At 45.1% G+C, this 18,586-nt stretch overlaps 1 protein-coding gene across 1 annotated transcript in view; it reads left to right on the top strand.

The window, feature by feature from the left end:
• The window catches only part of LOC139545358 (uncharacterized), an 82,588-nt gene that overhangs the window by 23,219 nt on the left and 40,783 nt on the right, over positions 1 to 18,586 (top strand). Inside the window, 4 exon segments of the mRNA XM_071353055.1 lie at positions 6,871 to 7,034; positions 8,780 to 8,858; positions 9,400 to 9,478; positions 9,934 to 10,013. Coding sequence (XP_071209156.1) covers positions 6,871 to 7,034; positions 8,780 to 8,858; positions 9,400 to 9,478; positions 9,934 to 10,013 — 402 coding nt within the window.

The raw sequence follows: 18,586 nt of genomic DNA, 5'->3' as shown, positions 1-18,586 counted from the left end.
GACACGTCCAGATGATTAGTAAGGGCTCCCTGTACCAATGTGCATTTTTCAAACTGAAAACTGTAGTGCACAGGTTAATAACCGTCACTATGGTCAAACAAAAACACTGATGAAGAAATTTTTTCCAAATTTTTTCCAGCTCATTAAACTAACTGCATTCTAAACTGAAGATCATGATTAGTTGAGTCTAGTGTGTTAGCTGAAGCAAAAGTGTGAAACCAATCAGGCCTCTGAGGACTGGAGTTACTGGAGTTGCCCATCCCTGCTGTAGGATGACGGGCAGGCAGAGACAGTGTCTCTCTCTGCTGTGTGTCAGGGCAGAGAAAGATCAGCCACCAGCTTCCCCAAGGTACCGAGCGACTTACAATCACACGGCCTGAGCAACGTCCTGCTGCTACTCCACTCCACTCTGTATTTAAGGGTCTCAGGTGTCCTGCTGTCCAATATCATGTTATTTTCTTGGCATCCCACCACTAGCTAGCTGTTGGCTGTCATAACAGAGAACTGAAAGTCCATCATAACAGACAGGGAAAAGCTTCTGAACCATTCCCCAATGCCACTGGCAAACAACATGAGTAATACATACCACACCCATTTAAAATGGAAATATGATCATAGTATATATGAGCCTTATTGCATATGAGACGGCTGAAAGACTTGGTTTCCTGCCTGGCCCCAGCCTGTAGCTTCCAAGGGGAAATAAAGGAGTTTAATATGCACTGAATAACCCAGGGCCAGATTACACCTCACTATACTGTGCAGACATTGTTTTCAGAGGGGTAACAGAGAGAAAGATGGGAGAGGAAAAGTGATGAAAGGGAGATAGAGAAGGGATCCTCTTCATGCAGGGTCTGTTATGAGGAGTTCCATGCGTGGGCGGGCCCGGCTCCACAAGGAGGCAAAAGGGGGCCTAGCCCCCTCAGTTGAAACGTGTGCCCCCGTCAGTTTTGGTTTTATGTCCCTATATAAAAATAAAAAAAGTAAAAATTGAGTGACAGGTTGCCGCAAAATCTGTCTATTCGCTGTGCTGTGTTAGCACAATGGACAGAGCGCGTCGCAGTGGGTGTATGGGGGCTGTGGAAAGCCTCTAGGCTGGTTAGCGATCACTCCTTTGGGTTTCAATAAAAAGCGGGGGAAAACCCATCTGTGGTAGGCTAAATGAATAACGTGATACGCCTCCGCCTATAATATTTGATTTATAAGGGCGGGGTCAAGCTTAATGTTGAAGTTGCTTCACTCAACTCTTGCCTCACCACTACAGAGTTTAGTTAGCTTCTTAGCTAGCTGTAAAGTGTTAGTGTTATTAGCCTTAGCCTATTTAGCTAGCTCGAAACAGCTAATATGCCACGATATATATATCAAAAATTGGCTTCGCCAAACTACCCAAACAAATCCAGAAGGAGAGCAGCATCAAATCACCAAGGCTACCAGCAAATCCAGCAGCGACGATGCTGCGGAGCTCCAGCTAGTTCCGCTTGCCGAGCCTACCCACCCTTCCACAAGTGTTGCCAGGATAATGGCTCCACAGCCCCCTCCAACTGTTCTTGACGATCTTGGAAAAGAGGAGCCAGCCCAGCTTGGCCTAGAATCCTACACTAGCCGCAGGTTCTCAGTCCAAAAACATTAATTTAATAGCAACTGGTTCATAGGAGAGTGGCTGCAATACTTGGTTACTGCAGATGCAGCATTTTGTTTCCCACGTCAAAAGTTCTGTGTTGGGTCCAATGCTAATGCAGACACGGCCTTCACCAAAGATGGGTATTCTAACAGGATGAATTCAAATAAGAATATGTTCTTAATTGACTAACCTGGTTAAATGAAGGTTAAATAAGAGGTTTTTGTTTATTGTGGTGTACCTTGAAATAAGCAGAATTAAAAATAATTGCAATGCAAGAACACATGATGCCCCTGGGTAAAGCTACATATCGGTATGTTCCATTATAGAAATACAGTGCCTTCATAAAGTATTCACACCTCTTGACCTTTTCCACATTTTGTTGTGTTACAGCCTGAATTTAAAATGGATTCAATTTATATTTTGTGTCACTGATCTACACAAAATACAGTAATCCCTCGTTTATCGCGGGGGTTACGTTCCGAAAATGACCCGCGATAAGTGAAATCCGCGAAATAGAAAACTTTTTTTTTTTTTACAATTAGCAACTATTACATGTATACAAATACAGTGACTCACGTGTAGGCCGTTTCACTGCTCTTCAGACTGGGCCGCTGCATCCTGACTGCGCTCTGCAGTGTTCTCTTCTTCTGAAGCCCGCGGTGCAGGTGTGTTTGTTCGGGAGAAGAGCATAGTGATAGGCAGCTGTTGTCGCTCTTTTTTCTTCTTTGCAAAAAGATCCTTGTACACCGACATGCCACCATCGATTACGTTGGAGAACTGTAATGAACGGCTCATCAAAGGGTCCCATTCCTCAGCTACTCGCTTAAGTTCAGTGGCCATTCGCACCATGGTTGCTAAGCGACCAAGCGTTAGTCCTTCCTTCCTTCCTGGCCAACTTAATGTAAATTTGCCAAGCTGTTTTATGTACGTACACATAACTGCACGAGACGACAAAATGATAGCACAATTCGTAGCATGTTTTGATACAAGAAGCGGGAGTGAGTTTTTAGCGAATCAGAATGCAGAGCACAATGCACCAAAAAAAAATAAAAAATGCATTATGAAAATCCGCGAAATAGCGAATCCGCGATAAGTGAACCGCGAAGTGGCGAGGGATCACTGTACCCCATAAATGTCAAAGTGGAATTTATTTATAAATTAATTTAAAAAAATGTAAAGCTGAAATGTATTGCGTCAGTAAAGTATTCAACCCCTTTATGTCAAGCCTAAATCAGTTCAGGAGTAAAAAATGTGCTTAACAAGTCACATAAGTTGCATGGATTCCCTCTGTATGCAATAATAAAGACCAGGGAGGTTTTCCAAGGCCTCGCAAAGATGGGTAAAAAAAATAAACAAAAAAAGCAGACACTGAATATCCCTTTGAGCATGGTGAAGTTATTAATTACACTTGAGGGTGTATCGATACACCCAGTCACTGCAAAGATAAAGGCATCCTTCCTAACTTAGTTGCCTGAGAGGAAGGAAACCACACAGGGATTTCACCATGAGGCCGATGGTGATTTTAAAACAGTTAGAGTTTAATGGCTGTGATAGTAAACGTAGTTACTCCACAATACTAACCTAATTGACAGAGTGAAAAGAAAGCCTGTAAAGAATAAAAACAATTCAAAACATGCATCATGTTTACAACAAGGCACTAAAGTAATATTGCAAAAAAATGTGGAAGAGCAATTACATTTGTGTCCTGAATACAAAGTGTTATGTTTGGGGCAAATCCGATTCAACACATTACTGGGTACCACTCTCCATAATTTCAAGCATAGTGGTGGCTGCATCATGTTATGGGTATGCTTGTAATCGTTAAGGACCAGACTTTTTCAAGATAAAGAAAGGGAATGGAGCTAAGCACAGGGAAAATCCTAGGGGTTCAGTATGCTTTCCACCAGACACTGGAAGATGAATTTACCTTTCAGCAGGACAGTAACCTAAAACACAAGGCCAAATCTACACTGGAGCTGCTTACCAAGAGGACAGTGAATGTTCCTGAGTGGCCCAGTTTTTACTTAAATCTACGGCAAGACCTGAAAATGGTTGTATAGCAATGGTCAACAACCAATTTGACAGAGCTTGAAGAATTTTGAAAATAATAGTCCAGGTGTGGAAAGCTATAAGAGACTTACCCAGAAAAACTCATAACTGTAATCACTGCCAAAGGTGCTTCTACAAAGTATTGACTCAGGGGTGTGAATGATTATGTAAATGTTGTCATTGTGTTTAGATGGGTGAGGGGAAGAAACATCTATTTAATCCATTTTGAATTCTGGGTGTGGAATAAGTCAAGGGGTATGAATGTCTCGAAGGGACTGTATACCACTACAGTGGGCTCCCTGTATCGATTACACACACCTAGGAGTAAAAAGATAAATAACTGTTTCCGTGTCTGGTTCTTTTTGTTATTTTGTGTTTTTCTTGGCAGGCGCCCAAGTCAAAGGTATGTTTTATTTGCTCTATTACTCATTACTTTCCTGTACCGGCCCAGTCGTTGGCACAAGTTTTTATTTTCCTTCTTCCCCCTTTTTCCAAATGGACAGATGGAGGGAAAGACGGTTACAGATGCTGGCCTGCTGCCAACAGTCATTTTTCGCCCTGCATGTCTGGACCTATCAGGGTTGAACATATTGGCCAGTTGGAGACTCTTTGGAACCCACCTGATGCTGTTACTTAGTAACGTGCTGTCGGCATGGGGAGTCCTGATGATCACAAGTTATTGTTTCATCTTGTGATCTAAATGTCTGTGTGTGTTGTCAGGATTGGGGTAATTAATCTGGATAGCTGGTAATGCCAGCCAGACCACCGTCCATCTGCAGTCCATCACATTCTCTGTTCATGGGATGAAGAAAGTTTTTATGGCATTCTTCCTCTTGATCAACAGAAATGAATGGAATTGACTCCCTCCCACACAGGCAGCGTGTGGGGGAGTATTTGGTGTGCTTAATTTGTGCTATAGTTGTAGCCTAGCTCTCACCTGTTTTCACTGGTTTCTCTCCGGCTCCAGGCGCTCTCTGTTATCTGAAAAATGAATGAATAAATCTCTAAATTACTCAAAGTAAAACACTAAATCCTAGTTAAGAACTTGGCAGAATATTGGGATATGTAATAAAATGATAGCATTCACGCAGCAAAAACCTAATTTTAGATAAAGGGACCGCCCTGTGTGTGTCTGTGTGGTGGAAGTGTGTGAGAGAGACACTGCGTGGAAGTGAACACGTGCATTTTCATTTCCTCCTCTCCCGCCTGCGCCCTTGACCCTGTCCTACTCTGGACATGCTTCCAGCCCATGTGTCATCTGTGTGAGCCTGCCTGTCTGTCCCAGTCCCTGACTGTGTGTGTTGCTGATTGCCCTCCTCGCCTCTCTCCACTCCGGAGTCAGCAGGAATGTGAGGAATGACCTGGCCTTTCCCACCCTGCTCTTGTCTGCCCATTTTTAGGCATAATGACGCCCTCTTTTTCCTTCATTTCTCTCCTGTCATCCTTATCCCACCATTAACTACTGTTTTTTGTTGTTGTCTCCCCTTCATTCATATCTCTTTTTCCTTTCACTCACTCACTTACATACATACATACATACATATTTTCTCCTCAGTCAAATTATACGGGTGCCCCCTTGAGCAAGAGGCGCTTAGCTCTGTATTTGACCAAACCGCAGAGAGACCTCAAACTCAGTGACCCTGTGCCTCCCCCATGAGTAGTACTGTACCTCCTGGTTCCTCCTTTACCAGTTACAGGGGCTGTTCAGGGTGGCTTGTTTAAACCCCAGTTTACAACCCCTGCTACCCCTCACACTCCTGTAAGTTAGGGGGCCATTGGCACACTTATGATGTGCCTGGGCCATGTGGGCTGTTTCAGGAAAGTTTTAGGTCTCCCAATGCAGTCTGTCTGCCAGAGGAGATGGGGCTCTTCATCCCCGCGTGTGTTGCCAGGTTGCTGTTGTCTGCTGGAGTAGAGTCCTGCTGCCTGTCCCACCTGACGGGAGACTGCTTTCTCTCCACTCTCCCATACTCTTTGTGCTGCTATCACTGATATTTTAAAGCACCTGGTTTACACATTCTGTGTGCTGCCTGCAGACACACACACATACACGCACACACACTTTTCATCCTGCCTCTGTCTAATAAAACACCTCTAACTGATGAAGCCACTTGAGGATGTGTAAAGGCTCCGTGCTTTGGGATGAGAGCTCTAAGTAGCCACTTCATCGACGGTCTGTCAACCGCCATCCACAGCACCCAGGGAACTGCTCCATAGCAGAGAGAAGCAACATACCCATAGATGTGAATGTCTATGGGATAGTACCTGGGGCTCAGAGAGAGCTAGAGAGCTGGGCTATCGGTTTACAGTCAGCCTGGCCCAGCCTCTCTCCTAGAGCCCATTAGGTTTACGGTCGGCCTGGCCCAGCCTCTCTCCTAGAGCCCATTAGCTCAGCAGCAGCTGGGACGCTGTCTGTTTCTCATTGTCCGCTACATGCTCAGGTGGTCCTCACACTGTGCTTTATTGAAGTTAAATGACTTGTCGCCAAACTATAAAACCTCCCATAAGCCCTGCTGACCCCGTGACCCCACCACATTATGGATGCTAAGCCATGACCCAGCAGCAACAGCAATACAAACCTGCCTGGCTTTCACAGACTAATATACAGCTAACACTTCCTACTGCTCACTCTCCATGTTGAACTTCCTTTGATTATTTAACAAAGCAAGGGAAAGTTGCACACTGAGCACTCATAAAAGAAGGATTACGTTTAACTCTGGTCTACGACAGATCAGGCATAACATTTTCAAGATGCTGGGGATTCTGCTGTGTGTTCGGCGGCGCAGGGTGGCCATAACTGCCCTCTCGTCTGAACGCACGTCTTAAGAGGGCCAGATGAGGCTACCGTGCGAGGCAGGCCGGAGAGAAGAGGGTAGGGCCTGTTTCCCATGGAGATGCTGGGGTGAGCATGGAGCCATTCCAGAGGTGCTTTGACTCTATTGCCACAGTTGTTTGACTTTACAGGGCAGAGGAAGGCCAAAAGGCTCCAGCAGCACAGCCAGACTGGCTAATTACCACTCTGGAAATAGAGCATGACCCTCCGTTTTCATGTTGTCTGTTACAAACATTTGTGTTTGTGTGGGTGGGTGTTCTTAAATGGTGGTGGAAGAGTGTCGGCTCTTGGCAGCTCTCTTAGATGTGTGTGTTCCAATGTGCTCTCCATTGCTGACCCTCCCGCTCTTTTCCTCTGTCTGTGTGTGTAGCTGGATGGGACGATGGACCTGGATGAGCGACGGCTGATCCGTTCAGCCATCAGAGAGCTGAGGAGGAGGGAGATGGAGGACATGGAGGCAGCCATGGCCAGAAAACGCTTCCGGCCAACAAATCTCAGCCAGAACGACAACAAAGAGAACCAACTCACACATAGGTGAGCCTCCTGAATCTGAATATAAACAAACACACACGCATACAGACCCCTTACCTATTACAGATTGTACCAGTCCAGGTGAGCTGCCTGGAGACTGAGACAACAAGCACACAAACCCATATAAAGCATTCCCTCTCCTTCTGGGGTGACAGGTAGCCTAGTGGTTAGAGCGTTGGACTTCTACCCGAAAGGTTGCAAGATCGAATCCCCGAGCTGACAAGGTCGTTCTGCCCCTGAACAAGGCAGTTAACCCACTGTTCCTAGGCCATCATTTGAAAATAAGAATTTGTTCTTAACTGACTTGCCTAGTTAAATTAAGGTAAAATAAAAAAATAATTCTCCAGGGAGGCCTTCTGGGAATTTGGGCCATGACACTGTAGATCGGGAAAAACCATAGTAGAGACGGGAGGTGGAAGAACTCATTTTCTATTTTTCGTTATGCAAATACACACCTGTGTAGGCATAACATTTATGTATTCTCATACATTTATTCATACCTCTAATTTGATATCCCTAACAATATCGCTGACATAGCCTACAGACGAAAGCACACCCATTTTATTAGGCAGCTGGAAGCCATATCCTGGAAGTAAAGACGTCAATGCAGTCGTTTGCGTGCATTTTATTTATTTGTATTTCATTAGTCGATATTGACCCGTTACAGCAGGCTTTAGTGTTTTACTGGTTCAATGATTTGCAACCACCAGGACCCGTCATGCCACTCAGCCACAGCAGACGGACGAAAACTGATGACTTTGCCTTAGCGCCACCTCCGCTTCCTGTCTGTTTATTACACCAGTTTGTTTTTATTAGAATCCAATTAGGAACAGGGTTAACAGGCTAACATCCTTTTGTGTGCCCATCATCATCATTGTGGTTTTTATTTGTTTTCTTTGGGCAGTAATGGTAGTGAGTGAGTTGAGACTGGAGCGTCTAGGCCAAGCCCTGTGTGCGGCTTACTGCTCCTCTCTACTAATTAATGACTGGCTTTACTACAGCAGCTTTACTGCAGCCAGCCAGGGCTCCAGCAGCCTAGCTGACTCCTGTTCTGGGCTGCACTTCAGACCTCCCAGATCCCCAACATGAGGACAATGGCCCTAAGCTCCTACATCTCTACTCCTACTGGATCACATTAGGAACAATGACTGTTAAATTAGTTATATTTGCTTTGGTAGTTGGATTACTTAGGTAACAAAAGTAACAGGACATGCCCCTTTAAAGCTGGTGGAATATGTGTATAAACCACATGTGCACGCATGGGCACGCGCACACGCACACACACACAAACAAAAGCCTTCTGAAAGCAATGTTATTCTTTGCTACTCACTGCAGGAATGTAAAATATATATTATCTTCCAACTTCCACACTTCCTCCAATCCCAATAAGACGAGGCGAGAGGGAAAGAGAGGCAGATAGATATACAAGGATGGAGAGGAGGAAGAAGTCTTTGCCAGGCTGTGTGCTTCTCTCTCCTTTACGTGTTTCTCATGCTGGGGAATCTCTTTTTCCGAAGGATGACATTCTTTTCCCGGCCAAGAAAAACTCTGGCTTCTTGGGTTACTCCACCGCCTGCCCGTCACACACTATAGTTCCAAGTGGAGCAGTGAGGCCCACGACACTGCATGATGTCTCCCAATGTGGATTACACTGCCCCTCGGGCAACCCTAACATGTGCAGGTTCAAGCATCACCAACTATCATATAAGCAGCACTCTGATGTGTCAGTGTGTGTTTCTGTATCTCAGGTCAGAATTGGGGGGCTCCCTAGACGTGCTCTCTGTGAAACTACAAGCCATCCAGGACATTGAGGAGCTGACTGGACTGGTGAGGGAGTGGATGTGCACCACACACACTACTTGTGAATTTACTGTTAGACATCCTCAATACTAATATTTCACAAGCCTCCATAGGCTATAGACAAACCTCCCATAGACCATAGACTAACCTCCCTAGGCCATAGACGAGCCTCCCTAGGCCATAGACGAGCCTCCGGTAGGCCATAGACGAGCCTCCGGGAAGGCCATAGACGAGCCTCCGGGAAGGCCATAGACGAGCCTCCGGGAAGGCCATAGACGAGCCTCCGGGAAGGCCATAGACGAGCCTTTGAGCCTCCGGGAAGGCCATAGACGAGCCTCCGGGAAGGCCATAGACGAGCCTCCGGGAAGGCCATAGACGAGCCTCCGGGAAGGCCATAGACGAGCCTCCGGTAGGCACACACTTTCCTAGACTAGTGACTAGATGGTTACATTACTAGTCAGCCTGTCTTTCTCATCCGTTTCTGCATCTCTATATGTTCTTCTGAGTTTGTCATGAATGGTTCTGAGCATCACTGTCCCTGTGTTGTATTGGCTGTCCTGTCTGTCAGCTGCGCGGGGCCAATGAGTATGAGGAGAGGAAACTGATCAGAGCTGCCATCCGCCGGCTCCGAGACGAGGAGCATCAGGGTGAGTACAGAGGAGGAAGTGGAGGTAGAAAGCACAGCATGTAGATCCTGGACAGATCCCTGGTGGACTAGGTGGGACCCAGTTTCAGGGGTGAGGCAGCGCTTCTCTACCTCTGACGTGTGAATCTGTACAGCACTCATGGGCAGTGGTGCAGATCCTACCTGTGATGGTGGTGCAGTTTGCAGTGCATTCTTGCCATTCCTTGCTTCTGTCTGGTCTGTATGAGTCCCCCCAGCACACACACCCTTCATCCAGGGGGCAGGTACACAGCGCTCGCCTGCTGCCTGATGAGAATATTTGATAGGTTTGGATCCTCTTCCCCCTTATCAATACTCAGTCATCACCAGAGTAACCACACAGGCCTCCTTGTCTCACTCTGTGCTCAAGTTTTATGGCTATAGCTGAGGTGTGTGTGTGTGTTGTGTGTAACCAGTTGCTTGTGGTGTGTGTTTCAGGTACATGGGAGAAAGGGAGGACCACCGGCCAATGTCTGGAGTCTGAGGGCCTGGAGCTCCAAAGCAGCCTGGGAGCAGGGGTGAGTACAGAGATGGAGGTGGGGGAGAAAGAGAGGGAGGTGGTGGGGGAGCAGAGAAGTACAGAGAGGGAGGTGGTGGGGGAGCAGAGAAGTACAGAGAGGGAGGTGGTGGGGGAGCAGAGAAGTACACAGAGAGGGAGGTGGTGGGGGAGCAGAGAAGTACACAGAGAGGGAGGTGGTGGGGGAGCAGAGAAGTACACAGAGAGGGAGGTGGTGGGGGAGCAGAGAAGTACACAGAGAGGGAGGTGGTGGGGGAGCAGAGAAGTACAGAGAGGGAGGTGGTGGAGCAGGAAGGGTACAGAGAGGGAGGTGGGGGAGCAGGAAGGGTACAGAGAGGGAGGTGGGGAAGAGAGAAACGACAGAGTAAACTATAAAAACAGATCTTGCGATTATGGATATTGCACGTCATTATTTCGATTCATTGTGCAGCCGTACTCCAAACTTTTACAAAAAAACATTAGAAATAAAGGGAGAACATGTTGCAACTTTAATTTAAATTTATAAACCCAGCACAGACTCATTTGTGGGTGGGTATACACTGAGTGTACAAAACATTAGTAACACCTTCCTAATATTGCGTTGCACCCTCTTTTGCTCTCAGAACATCCTCAATTCATCGGGGCATAGACTATACAAGGTGTTGAAAGCATTCCACAGGGATGCTGGCCCATGTTGACTCCAATGCTTCCCACAGTTGGCTGGATGCCCTTATTTAACCTGTCTCATCCCCTTCATCTACACTGATTGAAGTGGGTTTAACAACTGACATCAATAAGGGATCATAGCATTCAGTCTGTAATGGAATGAGCAGGTGTTCCTAATGATTTGTACACTCGGTGTATATTTGCAGGGAACTGGGACCATTGAGGTTTTGTGCTGCCACAATGAAGAATGCAGAAAACAACAACACCCAGGCATGTGACTGTCAGACCACGTCCCGAACACAAATTGTCTGTGTCATTTGAGACAGACGCGCACACACACACACACATACACATGTGCTTACGCCACAGTGGCTGCCACGACACAAGGAATGTATTTTCATTCTTTAAACCCCATTCATTTCTGGCTAAGTAGAGACAGAGAGGAAATTTGCTCTGGTGTTTAGTGAAGGCAGTAAATCCTTGGTAATATGAACAACCTGCGAGCCAGGCCTGTCATTTTACACACTACTATTTACCCAGGCTGTCACTCTCCACACACTTATGTCAGTCACACTGAAGGGAAATTAAAAAGTTTGGTTATGTGTGGCAACCAGAGCTTTGACCTGTGTGTGTGTTTGTCTGTTTCTGGCTGTGTCGGAGAATGGAAGAGAAAAGCTATGTAGTCTCTCTCCCATTCAATCCCCCCCTCTCTTGCTTTCTCTCTCCTTTCAGAGGCTTGGGGCTTTGCATGTCAGAAGCCCTTTAAAAATGTGGTCAGTAGAACCCCCCTTGTGGTCAGTGAAGTGAACTACTGTATTCACAACCGTAATACTTCAAGATGAAATCATATATTTTATCCTGTGAAAGCATTGCAGGTTGCCTGATGAGCTTAATGTGTTGATAATGCTGAGAGACATCTCTGTTAAACAACAACAACAGTCTCTAAGAGCAGCTCGCCTGGGGCCAGATGCTATCTTATTGTTGCTTGATCAGTTTGTCTGCACTCACCCCGCACTCCAAAAGACAGCATCCCTATTGGGAAAACAGTTTTTTCTTATTGTATGCCGTCATTCCTGTAGGAATTGGGTTGGTGATGGGGGTTAGGCTACATGCTCAGCTGGAGTCCTGTATACAGTTACTATGACAGAACAATGCTTAACGGTCTAGTACCTGCGGCGGCAGGTAGTGTAGCGGTAAGATAGGCGAGCCAGCAACCGAAGGGTTGCCGGTTCGAATCCTGGGTCCGATGGGAAAGATCTGTCAGGAAGTGAGCAGGCAACCGGAGGGTTGCTGCTATCAAATCCTAGATGCCATTGCCTGCCATTGTGCCCTTGAGCAAGGTACTTAACCCCCCACAACAGCTCCCCCATCCCAGTGTGGCAGCCCCCCCCGCACTTCTCCATTAAAAAAACAGTATGTCTTTCGGAGGGGTTGGGTTAAAAGCGGAAGTCAAATTTCGGTTGGACCTTGTTGGGCATTTGACCAATAAAGTGATCTTAATTAGAAGTCCTGTGTTGGTTCATAACAAAATGTTTTAGGGTCAGTTAATGGCTTAGGTCACCTTTTTGATTCTTCGTAAACTGTATTTCCTTAATCTGGTTTTGTTTGTCATAGATGTTGGCACCAAATACTGACTTTAGTATTGTGTTAAACTATGCAATTGTAAGAGGCTGGAGGGAATAGTTCAGCCCACACATCTAGCAGATGAGAATTAGTGGCTGGCACCATCTATAAAGGTTGTATGCAATACTATGTATGTGCCTGCTCTTGTTCTTGACTGTGTCTGTAGTTGATCAAATACAATTTCATTTGTCACATAAACGTATTTAGCAATGTTATTGCGTGTGTAGAGAAATGCTTGTGTTTCTAGCTCCGACAGTGCAGTAATATCTAACAATACACACAATCTAAGGTAAAGGAATGGAATTAAGAATATATAAATATTTGGAAGAGCAATGTTAGAGCAGCATAGACTAAGATAGGGTAGAATACAATATATACATATGAGTAATGCAAAATATGTAAACATTATTAAAGTGACTAGTTGTTCCAATTATTAAAGTGACCAGTGTGTCCCATATGCATTGTATATTTGAGCCAATGTCTGAGCTCAGTGTGTGCGTGTGTTTCTTTGAGTCTGTATGTTTGGAGTCTGGCGTTCTAGACTAAGGTTAAAAGGATTGTAATATCCCATAACTCTTAAGTAAATTAGGAAGAATTCTGAACAATGGGACCAGCGATGCTAGTTAGCAATGGCGCTGGTACTATGAATCTGAAAAGCTTCCTCGTGAAATAAATAGCTTATCCTTACCTGGGTATCTTCAACTGAGGTTCTAGACAGGAAGTATCAATTTTTTTTGGGGGTTGTAGGGCACACTGCCGGCTTCCTCTCAGGTGGAGGGGCTGTTCTTGCCATGCTGGGGCTACAGGTGGGGTGAAGGGGAGAGGGTGAGGTAATGGGGGCAGACGGACACCGCCAGCCCACCAGCTGTGCTCCAGCAGTCTGTCTTCAGTCAGTCTGCTCCCTCTGTAATGGGGCCGTGGCCAACAACAACAACCGCAGCCACCAGCAGCAGGGCTCCTTCCACACATCACAGGAGCGGATCTCTTTGAGCTGCGCTTGATTGTCCTGGGGCAGATGGAGGCCCCAGATAATGGTCTATAGTTGAGACAAGTGCGCACACACACAGGGAGTAGAGGTCTATGGCAGCCAACTACAGACAACTGAGTGTAGCAAGCAGCTGCTGACACGTACACCGAGTGTACAAAACATTAGGAACACCTTCCTAATATTGAGTTGCACCCCCTTTTGCACTCAGAGAATAGCCTCAATTAATCAGGGGATAGACTATCCAAGGTGTCAAAAGCGGTCCACAGGGATGCTGGCCCATGTTGACTCAAATGCTTCTCACAGTTGGGTCAAGTTGTCTGGATGTCCTTTGGGTGGTGGAACATTCTTAATACACACGGGAAACTGTTGAGCGTGAGAAACCCAGCATCTTTGCGGTTCTTGACACACTCACACCAGTGCGCCTGGCACCTACTTCCATACCCTGTTCAAAGGCACTTATCTTTTGTCTTGCCCATTCACCCTCTGAATGGCAAACATTCTCAATTGTCTCAAGGCTTATAAATCCTTCTTTAACCTGGTTCCTCCCCTTAATCTACAGTGGATTTAACAAGTGACATCAATTAGGGGTCATAGCTTTCACCTGGATTCACCATACTACGTGTGTCAAATCAATGCAGTATATCTCTTCTATCTCACATTCAAATGAGAAATAGGTATACACATGTCTAGCTGTGGTGGGAGTTTTTGTGTATTTATCATAGCTGTTGCTGCATGCTCTGTTTTTTCGTCAGACACCAGTGGGCCTGCTAGTGGTTATTGATTACTATGTTTATAATGAACATGCTTAAATTGAGGGGGGATAGCTGAGGTAAAAGTTTCTTTCTGGCCAGTAAGGAAAGTGCATTTTGTACACGTTGCAGCTCTAAACTGTAATTACTGTATGGGTGAAGGAATTTTGGCTTGAAGAAATAACTTGTGGGACAAAAATAATATTTATTTGTTTAATGTAGTCTGAATTCTAAGTGCAGCGGTTTAATTCTAAATTTCTATTTTGTCTGAAGTAACATGCCAATTAAGGCAGACTCTGTACTTGCAAGAACAATGGAGCATAATTTGGTAGAAACAAAGAAAGTGTGTCAAATGTAAATTTTCAACCAGGCCACCTGCTAACTTGTATAGAGCCCCTAGGTGAAGGTGTCATAATACCCATAAAACCTAGCGGTCAAACAGGGAAATGGTTCCAATCAGTTTTCCACCATTCATTTTTCCCATAGGGGATTTTAGATGCACTTAAAATAAGGGCTGTGTTTCGTGTAGGCTTACCTTGACGTGACGTTTTGACAACCATGTTATTCTCTCTCGGACAAAGTGACTTTTATCAATATATTCGGCTCGATTTACTCTGATTCTAAAATTATCATTCACATCAAAGTAGAAATCATGCAAGACTACAAATCCCTGCAAGCTCCTGCATGTCATCTCTAGGTAGAGGACACCTTTGCTAACAGGTATTGTGTCAATTTAAAACATTGCACAAGACAGTTCACAGAATTGTCAATTTTAAATACATTTAGCTATTTCTGCAAAAATATCCTCTGTGTACATCCTAAAACACCAAATAATGCATGCAGAGCAGAATTAGTCCAATACCCGCTAATTATCCAAATCCAGAAAAGAGCCACTAAATTCTACAACCACCTAAATCAAATTTCAAATCAAATGTATTTATATAGCCCTTCTTACATCAGCTGATATCTCAAAGTGCTGAACAGAAACCCAGCCTAAAACCCCAAAAAGCAAGCAATGCAGGTGTAGAAGTGATTCCCAAACCTTCCATAACAAGGCTATCACCTACAGAGAGATGAACCTGGAGAAGTTCCCTAAGCCAGCTGGTCCTGGGGCTCTTTTCACAAACACAAACAGAGCCCCAGAGCAGAAACCCAATTAGACCCAACCAAATCATGAGAAAACAGAAAGATTATTCTTTCCAATGTGTCAAGTAATTAACAAAAAAATAGAGCAAACTAGAATGCTATTTGGCCCTAAACAGAGAGTACACAGTGGCAGAATACCTGACCACTGTGACTGACCCAAAATTAAGGAAAGCTTTGACTATGTACAGACTCAGTGAGCATAGCTTTGCTATCGAGAAAAGCCGCCGTAGGCAGACCTGGCTCTCAAGAGAAGACAGGCTATGTGCACACTGCTCACAAAATGATGTGGAAACTGAGCTGCACTTCCTAACCTCCTTCCAAATGTAAGACCATATTAGAGACACATATATCCCTCAGATTACACAGATCCACAAAGAATTTGAAAACAAACCCGATTTTGATAAACTCCCATATCTACTGGGTGTATTACCACAGTGTGCCATCACAGCAGCAAGATTTGTGACCTGTTGCCACAAGAAAAGGGCAACCAGTGAAGAACAAACACCATTGTAAATTCAACCCATATTTGTTATTTATTTTCCCTTTTGTACTTCAACCATTTGCACATCGTTACAACACTGAAAATATATGTAATTTGACATTTGAAATGTCTTTGTTCTTTTGTAACTTCTGTGAGTGTAATGTTTATTGTTCATTTTTATTGTTTATTTCACTTTTGTATATTATCTACTTCACTTGCTTTGGCAATGTTAACATATGTTTCCCATGCCAATAAAGCGCCTTGAATTGAATATAGACAAGGAAGGAAGGAGGGAGGGAGGGTGTGAGAAGGAGCCCTGTGGTGACAGAAAGGGAGGGAGGGGATGTGGAGGGAGTGGCCTGTTGGTGAGTGTGTGTGTGGTGACTGAGAGTAGAGGCAGGGTATAGGACGTCCTGACTACGAGAGGGTGACAGACAGGCAGCGGAGCCAAGAAGGTAAATGACATATTCTAGTTCTTACACTCTAACAGACCTAGGTCTACTTTTTTTCTTCCTTATCAATTTCCATGTACTTCTCTTTACACAAACTCATCCATGTTTCTTGTTTCTCTTTGCGTTGAGACCTGAGGACCTGGCTGCCTGAAGTTTAACTGAGGTTTAATTTTAGGATAATTGGGCAGTCCTTTTAGGTAATTTATTTCTATTGGTTTCAGAAATCCATACAAAATGGTATACAGGTGTGTGTATTTTGAGCACATTATTGTTAAAGTAAATGGCAACTTCACAAATGGTTATTCATCAGATCTGTCTCCGTGGCCAGGTGTGTGCAGTATGGATCAGGTGAGGTGGCAGAGACAGACAGAGAGTCTTGTTTGTTCTCTAATCTGATATGATCATAAACCTGTAACCAACTGAGACGAGCAGTTTACGATGACTGGTATAATGGCAACCAACATATTCTGTACTGAGTGAATATGTGCTGGAGAAACGGTAAAGCAAGACAAAGGGAGATGGATGGAGGAAGGGAGAAACTGCTTTAACTGGGCTTTGAATGAGGGCTGGGTAAGGGGAAAATGGGAATGAGGCTTATGGGTAAATTCTCTGTGGGTTGTCTCCCGTCCAGGCTGTGTGTGTGTGTGTGTGATGCAAAAATGATTGCTACTTAATTCCTGCTACTGTATTTCACTTACTGGAGGTGGACCAAGTGTGTGTGTGTATGTGGTTCCTCAGGCTTTGCCATGCAGTCATGGAAAAGAACCCTGTCTCTCAGCGAGCCATGTGCAGGCATGGAGAGGAGTGCCTGTCCTCATCGCATTCTGATCTCATCTGCAGACTGATGGATTCAGTTTCCATGGAAAATTAGCCAATTCTAACCCAGGTAGCTGCAGTAATCCCTGATTTAGCTGAGCTGCCTCTGCTCTGCATGGTGAAGTAATCTATAGTAGTCTGACACGGCTCCGTGCCTCAGTCTGCTCCGCCTCATTGTTGTTTCTGTGGCTCTGAGGGTTCAGAGGAGTTCAGATGGCCCACGCCTTGCTGTGGTCAGGCCAGTGGACAGTTGCCATTTTTGTGTGTTTACGGGGCAGTTTTTTCACATACAACCCTGACCGAAACAAACAGCCTCCTGAGCCCTTATGGTGAGACCATGAGCATCACAGAAGGAAATAGGAGCGCAGCTCAAACACTGAGGCCACAGAGTTGATGAGGCCAGGGCACTGGAGTGGGTCTGCCTCTGCTCTGGTTCCACTCTGTCAGGTCTGCTCTGTTAGCCTGGGCCAGTCACCAGAGACCAAAGAGAGCCTGCAATGACAGTTTGGGATTGACAGGTCGTGGGAATGGATCGTCTGCAACTTCTCATTCTTCTATATTTTCTCTCTCTGATATATTCTCTGAATCAGCTGTTCAGGTTTGGGGACATTTTTACGACCTGCAGTCACAGGCTGGTTCTGGCTCGTCATTAAGCTGATCTGAGAGCAGTGCTCCACCTCAGTAAACAGAGTATAAAGCTTCTGTTTGTGTTGTCTGCTGGTGCTGGGTGACTGTGGCACATGACACAGAGGCTGTTGATTAGCCTTTCTGTTTGTGTGCCAGCCACTCTGTCCTCTAATCAAGGGTTTTCCAAACTGTCCTGTCCCCCACCCCACCCCGGGTGCACATTTCATTTCTTGCCCTAGCACTACACAGCTGATTCAAATAGCCAACTCATCATCAAGCTTTGATTATTTGAATCAGCTGTGTAGTGCTAGGGTAAAAAGAAAACGTGCACCGGGTGGGGTGTAGCTAGGCTAATTGAGGCCACATGATTCACTTTCCCCTCAACCCCATTCAGATTAAACAGCCTACCTGTTGGTTGAGCCTACTCCTTTTCCTTTCGCTAATGTTTCTGCAATTTTATTCCATCTTGCATTGCATTAGTGAACTCATTCCACTTGCTACACCTTGAGTGTCCTTGCCACTTTGATTTGAATAAATTCATAATTTGAAATGGTATATCTTTGTATGTAACATGGATATTTTTATTTAGATAAATACTTTTCAGTGTTAAAATGGCCCTATACATTTTCTCTGCAAAAATGAATTCTCACAAAAGTATTGGAATACAAAAGTCCGTTCGGATATTCTAATAACCGTGGCCATCCCTAGTTTGTGTGGTACCAGGCTTTGTTCACTCTCACCTCCCTCTGATCACAGCCTGATTTGATTAACTATTTTCACAAGGCTGTAATTTTCACCCTTCTCAAACTGCTGACAGCATTATCAGCCCCAGGATAACCGGCATTAAGCAAATATGTGCTGTGTTTCTGTGTCCCAGATTTTATGAGTTTAGAGGTTTGTGGATTTGAGTCAAATATGCTCTAGGCCTGTCTTGTAATTCACATGTCCCTCCCTAACCACCACCTCTGTGTGCTTCGTTACATTAGGTAGACATGTATTAGTAGTGGCACTCTGTAATTCTGGCACAAACATGATGACATTGTAGTT

This window comes from Salvelinus alpinus, chromosome 19, assembly GCF_045679555.1.
Source record: "Salvelinus alpinus chromosome 19, SLU_Salpinus.1, whole genome shotgun sequence".
Taxonomy (NCBI): domain Eukaryota; kingdom Metazoa; phylum Chordata; class Actinopteri; order Salmoniformes; family Salmonidae; genus Salvelinus; species Salvelinus alpinus.
This window is presented reverse-complemented; position numbering and strand designations above follow the sequence as displayed.